The sequence below is a fragment of the Scophthalmus maximus genome, chromosome 19 (assembly GCF_022379125.1).
Source record: "Scophthalmus maximus strain ysfricsl-2021 chromosome 19, ASM2237912v1, whole genome shotgun sequence".
NCBI lineage: Eukaryota > Metazoa > Chordata > Actinopteri > Pleuronectiformes > Scophthalmidae > Scophthalmus > Scophthalmus maximus.
In genome coordinates this window covers 17087501-17102884 of record NC_061533.1, presented here as the reverse complement: position 1 = coordinate 17102884, position 15384 = coordinate 17087501, and the positions used below count along the sequence as shown (strand labels likewise).

The window sequence follows — 15384 nt, the reverse complement described above, 5'->3', positions numbered from 1 at the left end:
AAAACTTTTTGTAGTGTAAAATGAATGATGTAAAACTTGTACAGCCATTAACAGGATAAGCAGTCGTAGGAAAATTAAAAACATTAGATGGAGGAGAAAAAGCAATCTGAGTGCGTACATGTTACAGACAGTGGTTGCTTTCAGGAATTGTCATTGTCAAATGCAACGTGATTTACACAATTTCCTGCATCTTCATCTTGAAATCATCTGTCAAATGTGCATAATGTCGAACAAGTGAGCGCGAGTTGCAGAATTGTGACTTCCATATGGTCGTCACCTGTGCTGGATGAGAGAACGTCTCTCCAGTGTGCAGTTCACAATTTTAGCATCATATCGTGGAATTCGTCTGTTCTCCTTCCCCCCGCCTCTGCTTTGATAAATGTAGGGGTAAATAAATCTAGATAGGACGAACATTCTTTCCTGACGTGATAATGGCATCTGTGTGTGGCCATTAGCGTGTTTCATGAAGCGTGTCCCGTGGGTGATGAGCCAGTGATGACTAGTGAGGAAACGCAAACAAGCTCCACTGACAGAGGGCAGTGAAGGCAAACAGTTGATGTGATGAGTAGAGACACAAGCCTGTCAGAACATCCATGTGAGCAGCTGTGTGTGTGTGTGTGTGTGTGTGTGTGTGTGTGTGTGTGTGTGTGTGTGTGTGTGTGTGTGTGTGTGTGTGTGTGTGTGTGTGTGTGTGTGTGTGTGTGTGTGTGTGTGTGTGTGTGTGTGTGTGTGTGTGTGTGTGTGTGTGTGTGTGTGTGTGTGTGTGTGTGTGTGTGTGTACAGAGGCAGCCCTGCGGTTCCCAGGGAAACTTTCGTCCAGTGCCCCAAAACCAAGCACACCAGTGGGAGGAGTCAGCAAACATCACACCTGTGAGAAGTGTGGCTCCAACATTGTGTAAGTCTGCCGTCACATGTTGTCACACGCCTACTGGGTTAACATAGGTGTGTGAATAAAACAAGGATAATTTTCCCTGCAGTAAAAGATGGTTTGTGTGTGTGTGTTTGTGTGTGTGTGTGTGTGTGTGTGTGTGTGTGTGTGTGTGTGTGTGTGTGTGTGTGTGTGTGTGTGTGTGTGTGTGTGTGTGTGTGTGTGTGTGTGTGTGTGTGTGTGTGTGTGTGTGTGTGTGTGTGTGTGTGTGTGTGTGTGTGTGTGTGTGTGTGTGGTTTGAAGTATCATAACAGCTAAAAGTGCATTGGAGGGAAATGGTATTACCACATTGTAAATGCATTTGTTCTATGAATATCGTTCCAATTTGACATGAACAAGCACTTGTTTTTGCTGCTGTGTCATTGTTTCTTTTTCTTTAAAAGTTAAACTTTCAAGCTGCAGAGATACAACACAGACAGACGTCGAAGGAAAGATAAACTCATGCGTTTGTCTGGTCTCTGATTGCCTTTATCTTTCCACAGCACGCAGGCAGTGCGCATCACGGACGACCGCTACCGCCACCCAGACTGCTACACCTGCACAGATTGCGGCCTCAACCTCAGGATGCGAGGTCACTTTTGGGTTGGAGATGTGATGTACTGTGAGAAGCACGCCAAAGAGAGGTACCAAGGCCCTGGTAGTTCCCCCCAAGCCACCCTGTCAAATCGCCAATGAGTCTTCCACTCCACCCCGTCCCGCTTGGGACGCAGAGTGTCTGCCTTAAGATCCACCTCATCTGACTCAGTGACAGACCTTGGAATGGAGCGCGGAGGTGAACACTGGTCGATGATACGGCAGAGGATGTTCTTTTCTCATCCAATATAACTATATTTTGCAATATTTTGATTCACATTCTTGCCTTTCTTCTAATTCTATCAGAATTGCGGCTTTTGTTTTTCATAAGACCCGGCCTCCACAGTCTCTTTAGGTTAATCTCTGCTCTAATGATGCACAGCTGCCATGGACTCGAGCCACAACCCATTGTACTGAGGCCAGATTACACAACTACATCGCTTTAGACCAACTCGGCAGGACTGTCTCTCTCTCTCTCTCTCTCTCGCTCTCTCTCTCTTTCTGAGGATCTGGAAAAGCATTTGAATCTCCTGCCGACACAAAAGGGACCAAAATCTCACCTACACTGCATGCCATTAAAAAAAGAGAGGCATTGTACGCAGACGGTGCTCTGCGTGGGTATACATGGGTGCATGCGTTCACATGCAGGACTGTGGTGGCTTCTGCATACCTTCGCTGTGTGTGTGTGTGTGTGTGTGTGTGTGTGTGTGTGTGTGTGTGTGTGTGTGTGTGTGTGTGTGTGTGTGTGTGTGTGTGTGTGTGTGTGTGTGTGTGTGTGTGTGTGTGTGTGTGTGTGTGTGTGTGTGTGTGTGTGTGTGTGTGTGTGTGTGTGTGTGTGTGTGTGTGTGTGGTTATCACAAAGCCCTTGATTTCTTCTCTATTTCTTTTGTAAGCAGAATTTATGAGTAAAAAAGAAAGACATATTTGCTGAACCTGATTGACTGTTTTGATGCTTATGAGGGAGATTCATTCAATACACAATATTTTTGATGTTTTTGTGATTGAACTGTATTCTATAATATAAACCATTTAAAATGCATATGCACAGGACATTAAGTGTGAAAGGATTTGATGATGATACTACACTTGTCCAGTTACTCAGAGATTCACTATAATGTTCGCATTTCAAGTGGCACTTAATAAAATCGCACAACCTGAAGCTTCTTTAGTGATCATGATTGTGTTGGAATGAACAATGTGGAAGAGTGTTTAGAGTGAACAAGTCTTCCTCAATCATCACTGTTTCATTGCTTTTGGTGAAATCTGCACTTTTTAAAATATTTTATTTCTATAAAGTTCATATTACATGAAGTGCACTTCACATCACCACCTGCAGGGGTCAAATATAAGATAACACAGGAACACCAGTAATATATAGATAGATAAACAGCTCTTCTGTTTTTTTGTGTAATAAAACAAAGGTTTTAACTTTTAGGTAAAAAATGTTGTTCCATTTGCACAGCTGATATTTTGTGGTTAGCTGTGAAACTCCAGGTGAAACTAATATTAATGGCTCAGCCCACTGATCTGTTTGTAAAACATTAGTTACACTTGTGCTTTTCCTGCTATAACATTTCAAATGTCTGTTGTGAAAATGGCTCATTTACAGTTTGTCATTAAGTCACTAAACCTGTCTTTGTTTGAGTGGTTCAATCTGACGATGCATACAGCAAGACTATACTTTTTATTAGATTTCTTCACTTGGGATTTTTTTTTAAAGCGGGCATGTAAATGAACCCTTTTAGTAATGTTGTGACATCACATAACAAACAGGGCATGAAAATAAATGTTACTGCCACTGTTCTACAGCTGTTCATTTTGATACCACTGATGTGGTGGTGAACGGACGACCTTTGTTAAACTGCACATTTGGACACGAGGACGGTGAGACTTCAAGATCTACATTAGACAAACTACACAATTCTCTCTTTGACGCTGGATTGAGGTTGGATTCCAAGTTCATCGTTCACACCGGCTGATTTGCCGTTCATGTGAGTTGATATAAAGGACTTGTACTCGATGCAGTTTAGAGAATTTAAAAATGGGGAGCGTTCACTATCACTATTGAAAGAAGACCGGTTTGTCAAGTAGGGTGTTGCCCACAACAAACAGACTGCAGCTTATTCGCAGGGTGAGATCTACCTAGGACTGGCCTTGAGAATTTATTGACGTGAAATTGTCTTCAGGAGTCAATTTCTTGAGATATCCAGGAGGTTTTATTTAACATGTATGTCATAGACCACATGAAATATGAGCACTGTTATTTTTTTTTGTCAAGTAATATTCGTGTAATTCAAATTGCTAACCAGAAGAGGGCAGCATTACAATTTCTTACGTGTTCGGTGGGTTAGGGAAAGAGAGAGCAGGAGGGTTTTTTTACAGCAATAGTTAAATCACACGTGTATCAAGACTTTGTTGTGTTTTCCCATTGCATTTTTGACTAAAACTGCAGCTAACGAATGAGTAAAAGCTAAGATTGGGAACAACGGGTAAGTGTAATTTTTTACATTATTACATGAGTTGCAATATGCTAAACTATTGAAATTGACACTACTACTGGCAAATCCACTGCTACTAACAATAATTCGTAATGATCGTCCGAAGAATTTCGTGCCCAGAAATATTGCACCACATTATAATTTGATAACCCCAAAATTTGGGAGAGAAGCAGGTTTAATGTGCTCATGAATCCTTAATTAAAACCATGCGGCCAGGAAATGACCATGACTGCAGGACTGACAGAGAGGGGGGCGGGTCTCGTGTGCTGCTGATCACACCACTAGATGTCATGGGCTCCCCGAGCAAGACCCGGCCGCAGATGAGGGCCTTGGAGAGGGGGGCCTGATGTTTGCGTCCCTGCTGGAAGTTTTCTTCTGTTTGTATCCACTGGCAGAAACATTAGCTCGAGCTATGCTTCCGTCTCAGCACTCACTTCATCTGCTTCACATCTCTGATTGTGCCCTTTTTTTTTTTTTATTAAATATAATTCTACCGTAGCGTGTGATTTTGTAAGACAGCAGGAACATGCCCAAGAGGAGCCCTGAAGCAGCCGTCTCACAAATTGTCTGTCACCCCTCATATCTTCTGTCATACATCACGAAGGCTTGCGTAACCTCCACCAAGATCTCCCCTTGGACATTATCTTTACTTCCTCTGTTTTACATTTTGAGCCTCCAAGCTCCTCTGCGTTCCACCTTTCTATCCTGACTTTTTGTTCCCCCCCTTTCCCAATATTCCACCTGGAATGGAGTCCAGATGTGGAGCAGGGAGAAGGAGAGATTGCCTGCTTGGCTATAAGGAGCGAGGGGGCTGTGGGGAGCATGGAGAGAAAATGTTGGAACGACATTAAAGTTTGTCTGGATGCCATTAAGTACAATTTGATGTAATGTGCAGTTTGGAACGTGACATTTTAAATGGAAACTGCTCTCCAGATGAGAGAGATTTGGGCCTTGTGGAGTCGGAGGGGGGTGTTGTACTTGAAGCCTTATTTAACTGCTTGGATAAACAGCTCTCTGTTTCGTTGCTGAGCAGGCGCCCATCCACTGCTTGTGCTTTCTTTCAATAATCATGCTGGCTTTCTGAGCTCGCTCCAGTGTACAGTATCATATACTGGAATAACAAACCCGGGGTCCACTGTGCGGGTCAGAGCACAGTGGACCATTATACTGCTCGCATGGCTGGGGTGCCTGCAGTTTGGATATGTCAGTGAATACATGTCAAGCCCAATTCACCTCTTCATATTTTGAAATATTCTCCAGATTTCAATCGCCACGGTCTCCATCCTCCCCGGGCCTCTCGTATATCAAAAAAAGGTATTTTTAAAACAGAAATCCATTACTGTATCTTGGGAACTTTCCATACACACGAGCAAAAAATGTGAAATGTAGACCTTGAGGAGTTTATGATCCCCGGTATTTTTTGGATTGCGTGTGATTCTTTCAGGAGGGGGGGCATATGTGAAAATATTATTCTTTCAACAAAAGATTTAAGGTTTGGAATTATTTTTTTTCTCTTATCGCTGAATCAAAGCATTTGGTTTGTGCAAGTGTCGACATGCAGTTGATCTGTTGGCTCCTATATCTACTTTGTCAGGCATCATATGGCATGTGAAGATCAACACATTAGGTCAGTTGACTTTGAATTGGGCTGCGGTTCTTGTCAATGTTCAGCAGGTTAGATCCTCTGCGGCACAAAAATGTATAATGAACTCATCACATCATACAACTCATCATCTGCCATGTGGCAGCTCAGCCTCAGCACATTTTTAAAAATCGAGCTCACCTGCGCTATACAATAACTTTCTTTGCAGTACATAATTTACTGACGTGTATATCTGTAAAAGTCTTTACTTCCCACCAATTCAACTGAAAAGCCTTTGATCTGCACAAACACACAATACACAAGAGGCCTCCAGCACTCATTCATAGTTTTGCTCTGCTGATGCCGGGCGCTCATTGAAATCAAGACCTTGCTGTCTTCTCCAGCCTGGATGGAAACCGCCAATTCAAATCGAAAAAGCAGCAGAACAACAGCACTCTGGCACCGAACCTCCACTCGTACCAACACTATTACTGTTGTTATTTTGTCTTTGCACCATAAAGTTTTGCTTTCGCCATTCATGTCGCCTGCGAGCAATCATGCATTTATAGCAAACAAATTGGTCGGTCTTTGGCTGCAGAATCTGGACCACAGCTCCTACATTCTCCTAAAAGACCACAGAAGGAAACACAATGATGATCATCTTCCCTTAAAAACCCCAAATATGAAATAAACACAAAAGAGGAAACGCTAATTATTTGGAATATATAAAAAGCATTTATATACAAACAGCATTTCGAGATTATTAGTGGCTGCAAAATACAGTCTGCAGCAAACATTGTAGTTTAAAAAAATACATAATTTCTGCGTGTGGACTTGACTCTATGGTTTAGGCCACATACATAATGCATAACCCCCCACTGGACTGGGTGATGAAGTTTGATGAAGTGAGCTCAGGGGGGTTTAAACCTTTGCTCACATCTGGGTCCTCCCTCTCTGAGGACTGGGCTGGATGCGCTAGGACCGCGGGGACCGGCGCGCAGACGCAGCCGGAGCGGGCGCACTCGGGGCTGTTACTAAGTGAGTTAGAGAGCGATAGAGGCGACGCAGGCAAGCCCGCTGGATTCTGGGGAATTACACAGGAGCCGATGAAGACCCGCTCATATTCTTGTCCGACTTGTTAGCTCCTTCTTTTTTCTTTTTCTTTTTTTTTTTTCATCTCCCCTCCGGTTTTTATTACAAGTTGCGCTTGAGATGATAAAGTCAACGGAGACCTCGGGGAAACGCCGAGCAACAAACTGACAGATCTCTGAGAATATACCTTCTTCTTTTTTCTTTTTTCTTTCTTTTTTAAAAAAAAAAAAAAATCCTCCTCTCCTCCACTCATTTCAGGGACGACGGCGTGGCTTTGGTCGTGACCGCGCACTCGGTCGTGAATCTCATCCACCTCTGGATTAACTTCTACAGGGGGAGATAACGGGGATCTGGACATTCCCACGCATCCCGAAAGTGATGGAAATGTCATGGGAGTCGACGAAGACGTCCGGCAACTCGTTGAGGCTCGTCGCTTGTGCGCCCTGAACTCGTCTGGGTGGACTTGCATGCCCCTCGGATTGATCGACTAGTTGGACCAGAGGGAGCTGTGCGCCCGGGCTTGCCATGACATAACGGGACACTTGGAAAAAATCCACGGTGCGGAATACTTTTGGAATGACCGGATGACGCGTGGTCACCGCTGAGCGGAGGGTTCTCCAAGTTTGTTCATTCATTCGAAAGGCGAAAAAAACAAAAAACAACCCTATCCCCCCTTGTTCTCGGCCCTGCTTGGCCACTCTGAACGCTTCATGGTGGAGACATGGGATGACTGGAGGCGGGGGCGCAGCTGAGGTGAGATCCAGCCGAAGGACAATGTGTGCGCCCGGCGCTGGCATCCCTCTGCTGCCGGGGCGCCTGGTACTGATGCTGCTCCTGCTGTCCGCCTCCGAGCCGAGGGTCTCCCAGGCCTGCCCCGGGCTGCTGGCCTCCACCGGCGGCTGCAGCTGCACGGACGAGCGCTCCAAGGCGCCAGACGTCCAGGCCCTGGGCAGAGTGCGGGTCAGCTGCAGCAAGGAGGAGCTGCCTGAACCCCCGGATCCGAGCCTGCTCCCCAACAGGACGGTCACTCTGTGAGTCTGACAAGTTTACTGTAATCTCAACTCATGACGCATCACTATGGTATGAGCATGATCATCCCATTGTGGCCTCCTGGGAGTTTGTCGAGATCCCATGTTTACCCTTAGTGCCATGCACAGTATGCCCTCTGGCATCTCTACAGTAATCCTTTAATACCCTATGAAGGTTTTTTGGGAAGAAAAGGTATTCACCAATCATGCTCCACTACAAGCTGACAGAGCTTCTGCCACAGTTACAGTCAGTGTGAACTATTATTGGCGGGGGAGCCACAGTATTTTCCATGACACATTATAGGTTTTAATCAGTGATTGTTATGTTCAGCTCATGGTTTGAACCCCACCCCCCAAAACAATAGCTTCAGACAACAGTTGAGTGTTGTGATCGGGCCCACACACCCAAGACTCTGACCCTGTGACCTTAGTTTTAACTGTATGGAGGACTTGTTGCAGTAATAAGGCTTGTTAGGTCAGAAGTTTACATCTTGATCTAGTTTAAGTCTGGAGCGGTGGGCTGAGAAATTGCCTCTCTGTAAAGCATTAAGAAGATCAGCGAGGGGGCAGCCTGACTGTAGCCATCATCGTGGCCCAGCCTCTTTGACACAACTCTGTCACTTTAAATTTGTCTCTGACCGAGGAGCCAGGCTCTCTGAGTTCAGCCCCCCGCTTTCTCCCTCCACCACTACACCACCCTGTGCATATGGTCCAGCTGACTCGGCCCCTTGCAAAACTGCAATAAACAGAAACACATTTTGAGCATTTTATACCCGACTTTGTGCTTTACTGTTGGGTTGCCGCCTGCTTTTAATTCCACAACACCCTGTCTCGCAATCACCTTCTTGTGAGGACAGAACACACTGAAACCCACACGGTGGGACGGCAACGGTCCTGGGCCAGGGCAGTGTGATATTTTTCATTCACAGAGCATTTATTTGTGTGGTTCATTTGGACTAAACAGCCACACCGTGGGCCAAAACGCACTTTACTTTCTTTCACGACGGATGCAGTACCAACCTATCAGTGACACGTTTTTTTGGTGGGTGGTGTCATTTCTCATTCCCACAGTGTGTTACTGTCTCAGTCCTCTGGCCCAGTGGGAAAATGCTAGATGCACATGGGCACAGTGAAAAAAACGAAATGTTCAACGGCCCCGCTGCAGCGAGCACATGAGGTAAAGTAAGGGGATTTGTGCACCAGGAGAGCTAAAGCCAGCCAGCAGTCCATTTAGAGCGCCTTATGTTTCTTGCTTAATAAAGACAGGATTAACATCTGGGGAACACATTGCTGAAAAACCAGAGGTTAAAAAAAAAAATGACTCGGGTAGCGGTGGTCGAGGTGTATGAAGATAATCTCCCATCTCTGCACCTACTTTTGGTTGAGGTGTGTTTGTGCGTGTGTTTAGCACTCTGTGACACATTTATGAGGCTCTGCACGAGGAGCGAAAACAGTTCCGCCCGTAATCCGCCATCTTCTTTACCTTGTCCCGAGAGCTGTGGCGTCTGGAAAGCTCATTCTCCTGAAGACTCGGCGAGTTCCTTCAGCGCCCGTGCTCCCATCGCTGCTCGCGACATTGGCTCCAGATGTGGAATGTGAGAAGTTGTGTTGATTCTCGTGTTATTCCTGACATTCCTCGGTCCACTCCGAGAGCGCAGACAGTATCCCAGGTGCAAGCAGGGGAGCTTTTTCTGCATCACCTCGGTCCCTCCCGCACAATCGAACGGACGGACAGTCAGCACCGCTGCCCTCTTGCCTGGGGCAGCCTGGAGGAATGCTCTCCTCCATGCTGAGCTAAGGCTGGAGGACACCAGGCCCAGGGCTTCCGGGGCTGCCTGCTACGTGTAATGCACAACAGCTGGCCCCTGTGAACATTCCAGCTGAGGCCCCTCAGCCTCATGGGAAATCCCAACGGGGATTTGTTTATTAAAACTATTAGTTGGCTGTTTGTTGTTCCTGCCAGCCATAAAGGGACAACCAGTCACCCCAATATTATCACCTCCTTCTGTCGCCTCTCAGTGCCTGTGCCGCACTTTGATTCCACTGCTGCGTGTCACGTTGCACACCATTTCTATAAACTCCCACTAATCTAATGATGCACTGGTCTCAGCCTTCTCCCGCAAGCTCCAGTCATCTGTCCCACTTTCCCTCTTTTTTCCTTATCTCCAGATCCCCCGTTTCTCTCCCCTTCCCAGCCCCTCTATCATGAGTTCATCCACACGCAGTAACTCTCAACCTAAATATTTAGTCGTCTTGGTAGGAAACTGCCATGTCCAAACTCCTTCCAGATGTGAGCCTGCACAGGCTTGTGTTTAGGCCTAATTATGCACGGCTGCAAAGGAGCCGGATCACTGGGAGAGGAAGAGGAGCGGAAGGGTAGAGAGGCGCAAATAGAAAAGATAAGAGTGCGAGAGCGAAAGAAAAAAACCCCCCCGCCGGTGTTGAGGAGAAAGTACGAAAAGTAAATGGCGGGAGTTGAAAAGAAGGAGAAAGTTGAACACGAGGAGTACAGGAGGTGGGAAGCGGGAACTGAGAGGTGAACAAAGCAAACGAGAGTGGAGCAAGAGAAAGGATGGAGGAAGGAGGAGAGGCTTGGCAGGCGGTTCAGAGGGATGTGCCCCTGGAGACTGAAAATCCCCTGCCCCTGACTAACAGATCTCCGACACTGGGGGTGAGGGGGGGGGGGGGGGGGGGGGGGGGGGGAGGAGGAGGAGGAGGCAGGGCTCCGCGATGTAGCAACGTAGCCTCACTTCCAAAGCACTGCTCCATGTCCCTTTAATTTTAGTCTTTTGCAAAAAGTGTCAAAGAAGAAAAAAAACTATTATTATTTTGGTGATGATTTTTTTCCACCCTTAAGGATGAATACACATCGTACACAATCAGTGTATAGCCCCCGAAACACACAGAGCAGTAATCCCCTTTCTCAGCGTTGTGCGGTGGCAGCTGTGCTTGTTTTAACGTTTTTAATGGATACCAGACAAATGAAGAGAACGTACAGTGGCAGTCTATGTGCGAATGTGCTGGTGCTTCATTGCTTGTGGTTTTTACCCAAGTCTAAACCGCACTCCTCCCTTGGCGCACTTTGTTGTCATCCATGGCGCTGACGGATGGCTTTGGCTTGGTGGGTGCCCGCCGGAATGAGCGGGCACACATGCTCAGGGCGCGGGGTGGCGTGCCCGCCGTTGGCCCGATGCCCCTTCACCTGCGACAGCTGCGAGGCAGTTGCCCCTCGCATGCTCGCGCTCGATCCCAGTACGTCAGGGTTGCCGGCTGGTGGTCAGGGGGTTTAAGATAAAAATATTCCAGCAGGTTTGGTCATATTTTCATCGGTGTGGGTCATGCGTAAATGAACAGTTGTAAAACGTTCGGGGGGTGTGGCTGAACAAAGGCCCGATCTCCGTTTTAGCTTGCTATTTAAAGCAATACTACTATTTGCTTTTTCTTGCCTCGAGTCAGAGGATAGAGTTGACACCACTTTACTGGCACAGTTAGCCAGGTCTGGCCAAAGCTGACTACGTCCGCCTGATACTTCTTCTTCTACGTTACATGCAGCTCATTTGGTTAATCTAGAAAAAACCAAGGCGTGGGCCTAATTTGAGTCACTTTGCTGAGCTAAACTAACCGGCTGGTACCTGCAGCGTCATATTGAATGGACGGAGAGTGTCTGTCGTGTGCTTCTGATCAGTTTTCCTATCTAACTGTCAGCATGAAAGACAATAGCCTAAGCATATTTCCCAAATTGTAAAAAAAGATTAATTTAATCCAAATTTTGTCTTGATCTTGTAGCTGAGCAGGACTTCAAGACTTGAACAGCTTAGATCATTTTTTTTCTTTTGCGAGAAAAACAGAAAAAAGTGTGAAACAAAATTATCTACGATCAAACAACCAACTTTCTTTTCAGGACTTACAGACCTCTATTTTTTCTTCTTGAGCAGATACGCTTCGACATCATGTGGTAATCAGATAAAGGCTCCGAAATCAGGGTTTACTGACTATTGAAATTGTTTCATTTTACTGTCCTTATGTTTTAAACAATAAAAACAAACTGAGAGCGTGATTCATCGATTCACATCAATTGAGCTTTTTTGTTAGCTGCAGTTATAAAGAGGCTCTCAAAGTAACACAGGGTAGAAAAGCCCTGACTGCTGTACTACCGAACAGTTACCAGTGTGTTATTTTGTATTTATTTATATTTATATCTATTTCCACTGAGCGCCTCATTTGGGTCACTTCATTTTTGGAATTTTTGAGAAATACATTAGTCACAGAACCCAATATTTCACACCTTTGTGTTTGCACAGATTTAAACTCTAAATTAAAATCTCTGAAATCTAAATTTAACTTGTTAATTCACGAGTTTTAGAGGCACTTTAAGGTTAGATGTAGATAGAAATTAGCTGTTCCCCAACGTTTTCAATCGTTTTACTGCTCCTGGCTGTAGCTTTTTTTCATTTACCATACAAGTGAGTGCAACACACCAAGGTTTAACCAACCTGCCTCTGGAAACGTTTGGAGGTTGAATGTGCTTATTTAACAGCGGCTTCCGATGGAGACGACGGCCTTTGTTTTTACACGTCACCCCACATCTGTCTGGTTTCTCTGTTCTCATTCTGGGTTCCATTAAAGCCAACCGTCATGCAGCCCGGTACCGTTTACTGCATCTGAAGATTCCCCAAAGCCAACTCACCTCAACAGTATCATTCACTGGCTACAGTTTGAATCTGTGTCAGTCTTAATCACACGTTTCATCTCCTGAGTCACATCGTCGGTCTCGCACTCGTGGCCCGTGTGTGGACGGATACCGAAGGGCCAGCAGATGTGCCGGTGGCTCGTGTTGTTTCTGTGAGTCAGTGTGTGTTGACACAGGAGTATGTCGATGAAACGTCCCAAACAATCGTCTTATCAGCAGGGAAGACTCCAATAGCTGGGTGAACGCTGGACCCCAGGCATTCCTGCAGCGATAGGGTTTATTTATGTGGGGAAAGGTGTTGAGAGGAGGGGGAGCGGGCTCTCCTCCGCACATGTTAGGTGGGGCAGTGGTCAGCAATAAATCAAAACAGCAAACAAAGGCCTGACACTGGATACTCTGGGCTTTATACTGAGCTGCAGCACCTGCCAATGCCACACAAGCTTGGATTTTATTGTGCCCTCACTGGTCAAAGTAACATGACCCGAGTGGGACATCCCCACACCCCGACTGTGGCTCACTGTGGCTCACTGTGGCAGGCCTGCCCGCTTGGACGATACATGTGTTTTTCATTTATCACCTTGTTGTGGCTGTTTATTAAAAGGCTGTGATATTTCAAAACTTGGCAAAAACACAGAGATGTGTTGTCATAGTAATCTCATATCCTCGAGTGGCTTTGTGTTATTTTTTGGGGGGGATTTCGCGAAGCTCACTTCTTATCTTACTCCAAAAATGCCTGACTTTGACTTTTCCTTGCCAGTGCTAACTTCCCGCTCCCTGTGTTCGACCACAGTGGCTCCCAGAGTTCCTGCTCTGGGTAGACAACACATGGATACAGACAGATATAATGGGTGTCTATAGTGGGAATGCCTGTGGCTTCAGTGTGTGTGTGTGTGTGTGTGTGTGTGTGTGTGTGAGTGTGAGTGAGCGGTCTCAGGTTTTTCAGATATGCTTACTGTTGAACTCACTAATGTAATCTGAGTTCTTTTTTGATGAGTCTTGGTTCTATAATAACACACACACACTTATAAGGGTGGATGGCGTATAAACTTTTTCGGAAGAGATTTCAATTTGGTTGCTGTGCAGACGGGTCGAAGCTCCTCAGGCCAACTGTTTCTAATGACAAATGCCGGGTTCCCTTTTGATATTAATCTTGATCTTGTGAATTTCCCCTAAATTATCTTAAACTATTCCTTCAAAGGAGATACATTTAAGTCTTTTTTCTCTGCCGACAAATGTGGTTTCTTAGCGGGAGCTTCATCCATTGTTGTGCTTACAAGACAAGAGGTTGTCCTGAGGAAGTGGTGCGGGCCTGTCGGGACGGGGCTATAGCTGGTGAGCATGCAAACTCTTTAAAACAAGAGGAAACATTAGCATCGCTTTACACTGCTGGAGACAGCTCTTGGTGTAGAGTAATGAAGCTGTTACGTTGGCTGTAGCAACTTCTATATAGCAGCCTTGAGTCTGCATATGAGGATCATATGTCATGAGGGACTAGCAAATAACGCAAACGCTCATCAAATCAGACCAACCAACCACTGTGCACTTTGCATGTTCTCCCTGTGTCTGCGTGGGTTTTTTCCGGTTACTTTTTCCGGTTTTCTGGCCTCCCGCAGTCCACATGGGTCTGAAGGTAAATGGGAACGGTTGTTTGTCGCTGTGATGGGCTGGAGACCTGTCCAGGGTGAACCCCGCCTCTCGCCCAATGTCAGCTGGGATTGGCTCCCATCGGCTTGATGGATAAAGCGGTATAGGTACGGGATGGATGGATATAGATTGCGGGCACTTTTTCTGAATTATCTCATCTTCATAATTACTCTAATGTCACTCCAAACCATTTAATTGCTATGTATGCTTTAACTGTAATATAGAACCAAAACATATTAAAAAGTCTGTCACTACAGCTCTATTGTCCATTACTGCTTCTACATTAGTTGGTTTACACCCAAAGGGATGCAGCTAATTGTGAAATAAATCAATAGCTTTTATAAAAATCTTTGTTGATGGAGTTAGCCATAAGATACAGCACGGATGTGTATTCGTTCAACTGAAATAACTCTTTGGAAAACATGTTGGTGAACACTATTTTTGATAATACATACAGTACCTTGTGATTCTCACTGGCCTGCAGTAGTTCTGATTGGGTTGAGGGGAACACTGATGCTCCAAACGCCATGTGTGACACAAAATAAAAGAAAACAGAACCTTGTCACAGATGCCGAGAACGACACTGCGAGGGTGCAGTATCTGGGGCAGAAAGACGTTGGCCAACTCTTTGTAAATGCACCCTGATCTACCAGCACTCTTTGCTCATGAGCCGAAAACAGAGGCTGGTTATGAGACAGAACAATGAGACAATGTTAGCCAGGCATCCACCACATTCCACTCACTGTCTCTGAAGCCTAAATTCGCCAAATTGCCTCATTAAAAGCGCAAAAACACTTTAGACAGTGATTAAACTCACTATTGTGCTCCTGCTATGCAGCCATAAACTTTCCCGTTTGTTTTGTCTTGACTTGTCTTTGACTCTAAATATTGCTATAAATTATTGCAGGCTCTGGCGTTAAGTTCTGGTATTTGTGTCCCCCGGCTGTTAATATTGATAGCATCCGTTTATGTTTTCCAAGTTCACTGCTTTCCATATTTAGTAAATTGTGCATACTCGGTGCAAGAAACACTTCATGGTGGGTTCCTGTCCGCAAAACTCACATGGATTTTTTTAATAAGACAAATTTCAAGTGGGGGAACCTTTCTGTCCAAAGTGTAGATTGTGTTTGTGTGTGAGTCTTTTTGCCTGTGCACACACATATGGGAAGGGCGTGCGTGGCCACAGCTCTCAAAATAGGCCTCAGTCCTCCCTTCTCTAATTAGAGACATTTCAAAAACCCAGATTTTAATTTTAGACTTTTTGGACCACTTACGCACACGCACACACGCGCACACGCACGCACACACACACACACGCACACACAGTTAAACATACACTCTTTCTTTAT

The 15384-nt window shown here is 45.6% G+C and overlaps 2 protein-coding genes across 3 annotated transcripts in view; both read left to right on the top strand.

The window, feature by feature from the left end:
- The window catches only part of pdlim2 (PDZ and LIM domain 2 (mystique)), a 32155-nt gene extending 29495 nt beyond the window's left edge, over window positions 1-2660 (top strand). For both annotated transcript variants that reach the window (XM_035639361.2, XM_035639360.2), the window contains exons 9-10: window positions 784-895; window positions 1411-2660. In XM_035639361.2, coding sequence (XP_035495254.2) covers window positions 784-895; window positions 1411-1603 — 305 coding nt within the window. In that variant the 3' untranslated portion in view covers window positions 1604-2660. The remainder of the gene's footprint in view (window positions 1-783; window positions 896-1410) is intronic.
- Window positions 2661-6585: 3925 nt separating this feature from the next.
- The window catches only part of adgra2 (adhesion G protein-coupled receptor A2), a 37276-nt gene continuing 28477 nt past the window's right edge, over window positions 6586-15384 (top strand). The window contains exon 1 of the mRNA XM_035639047.2: window positions 6586-7704. Coding sequence (XP_035494940.1) covers window positions 7400-7704 — 305 coding nt within the window. The 5' untranslated portion in view covers window positions 6586-7399. The remainder of the gene's footprint in view (window positions 7705-15384) is intronic.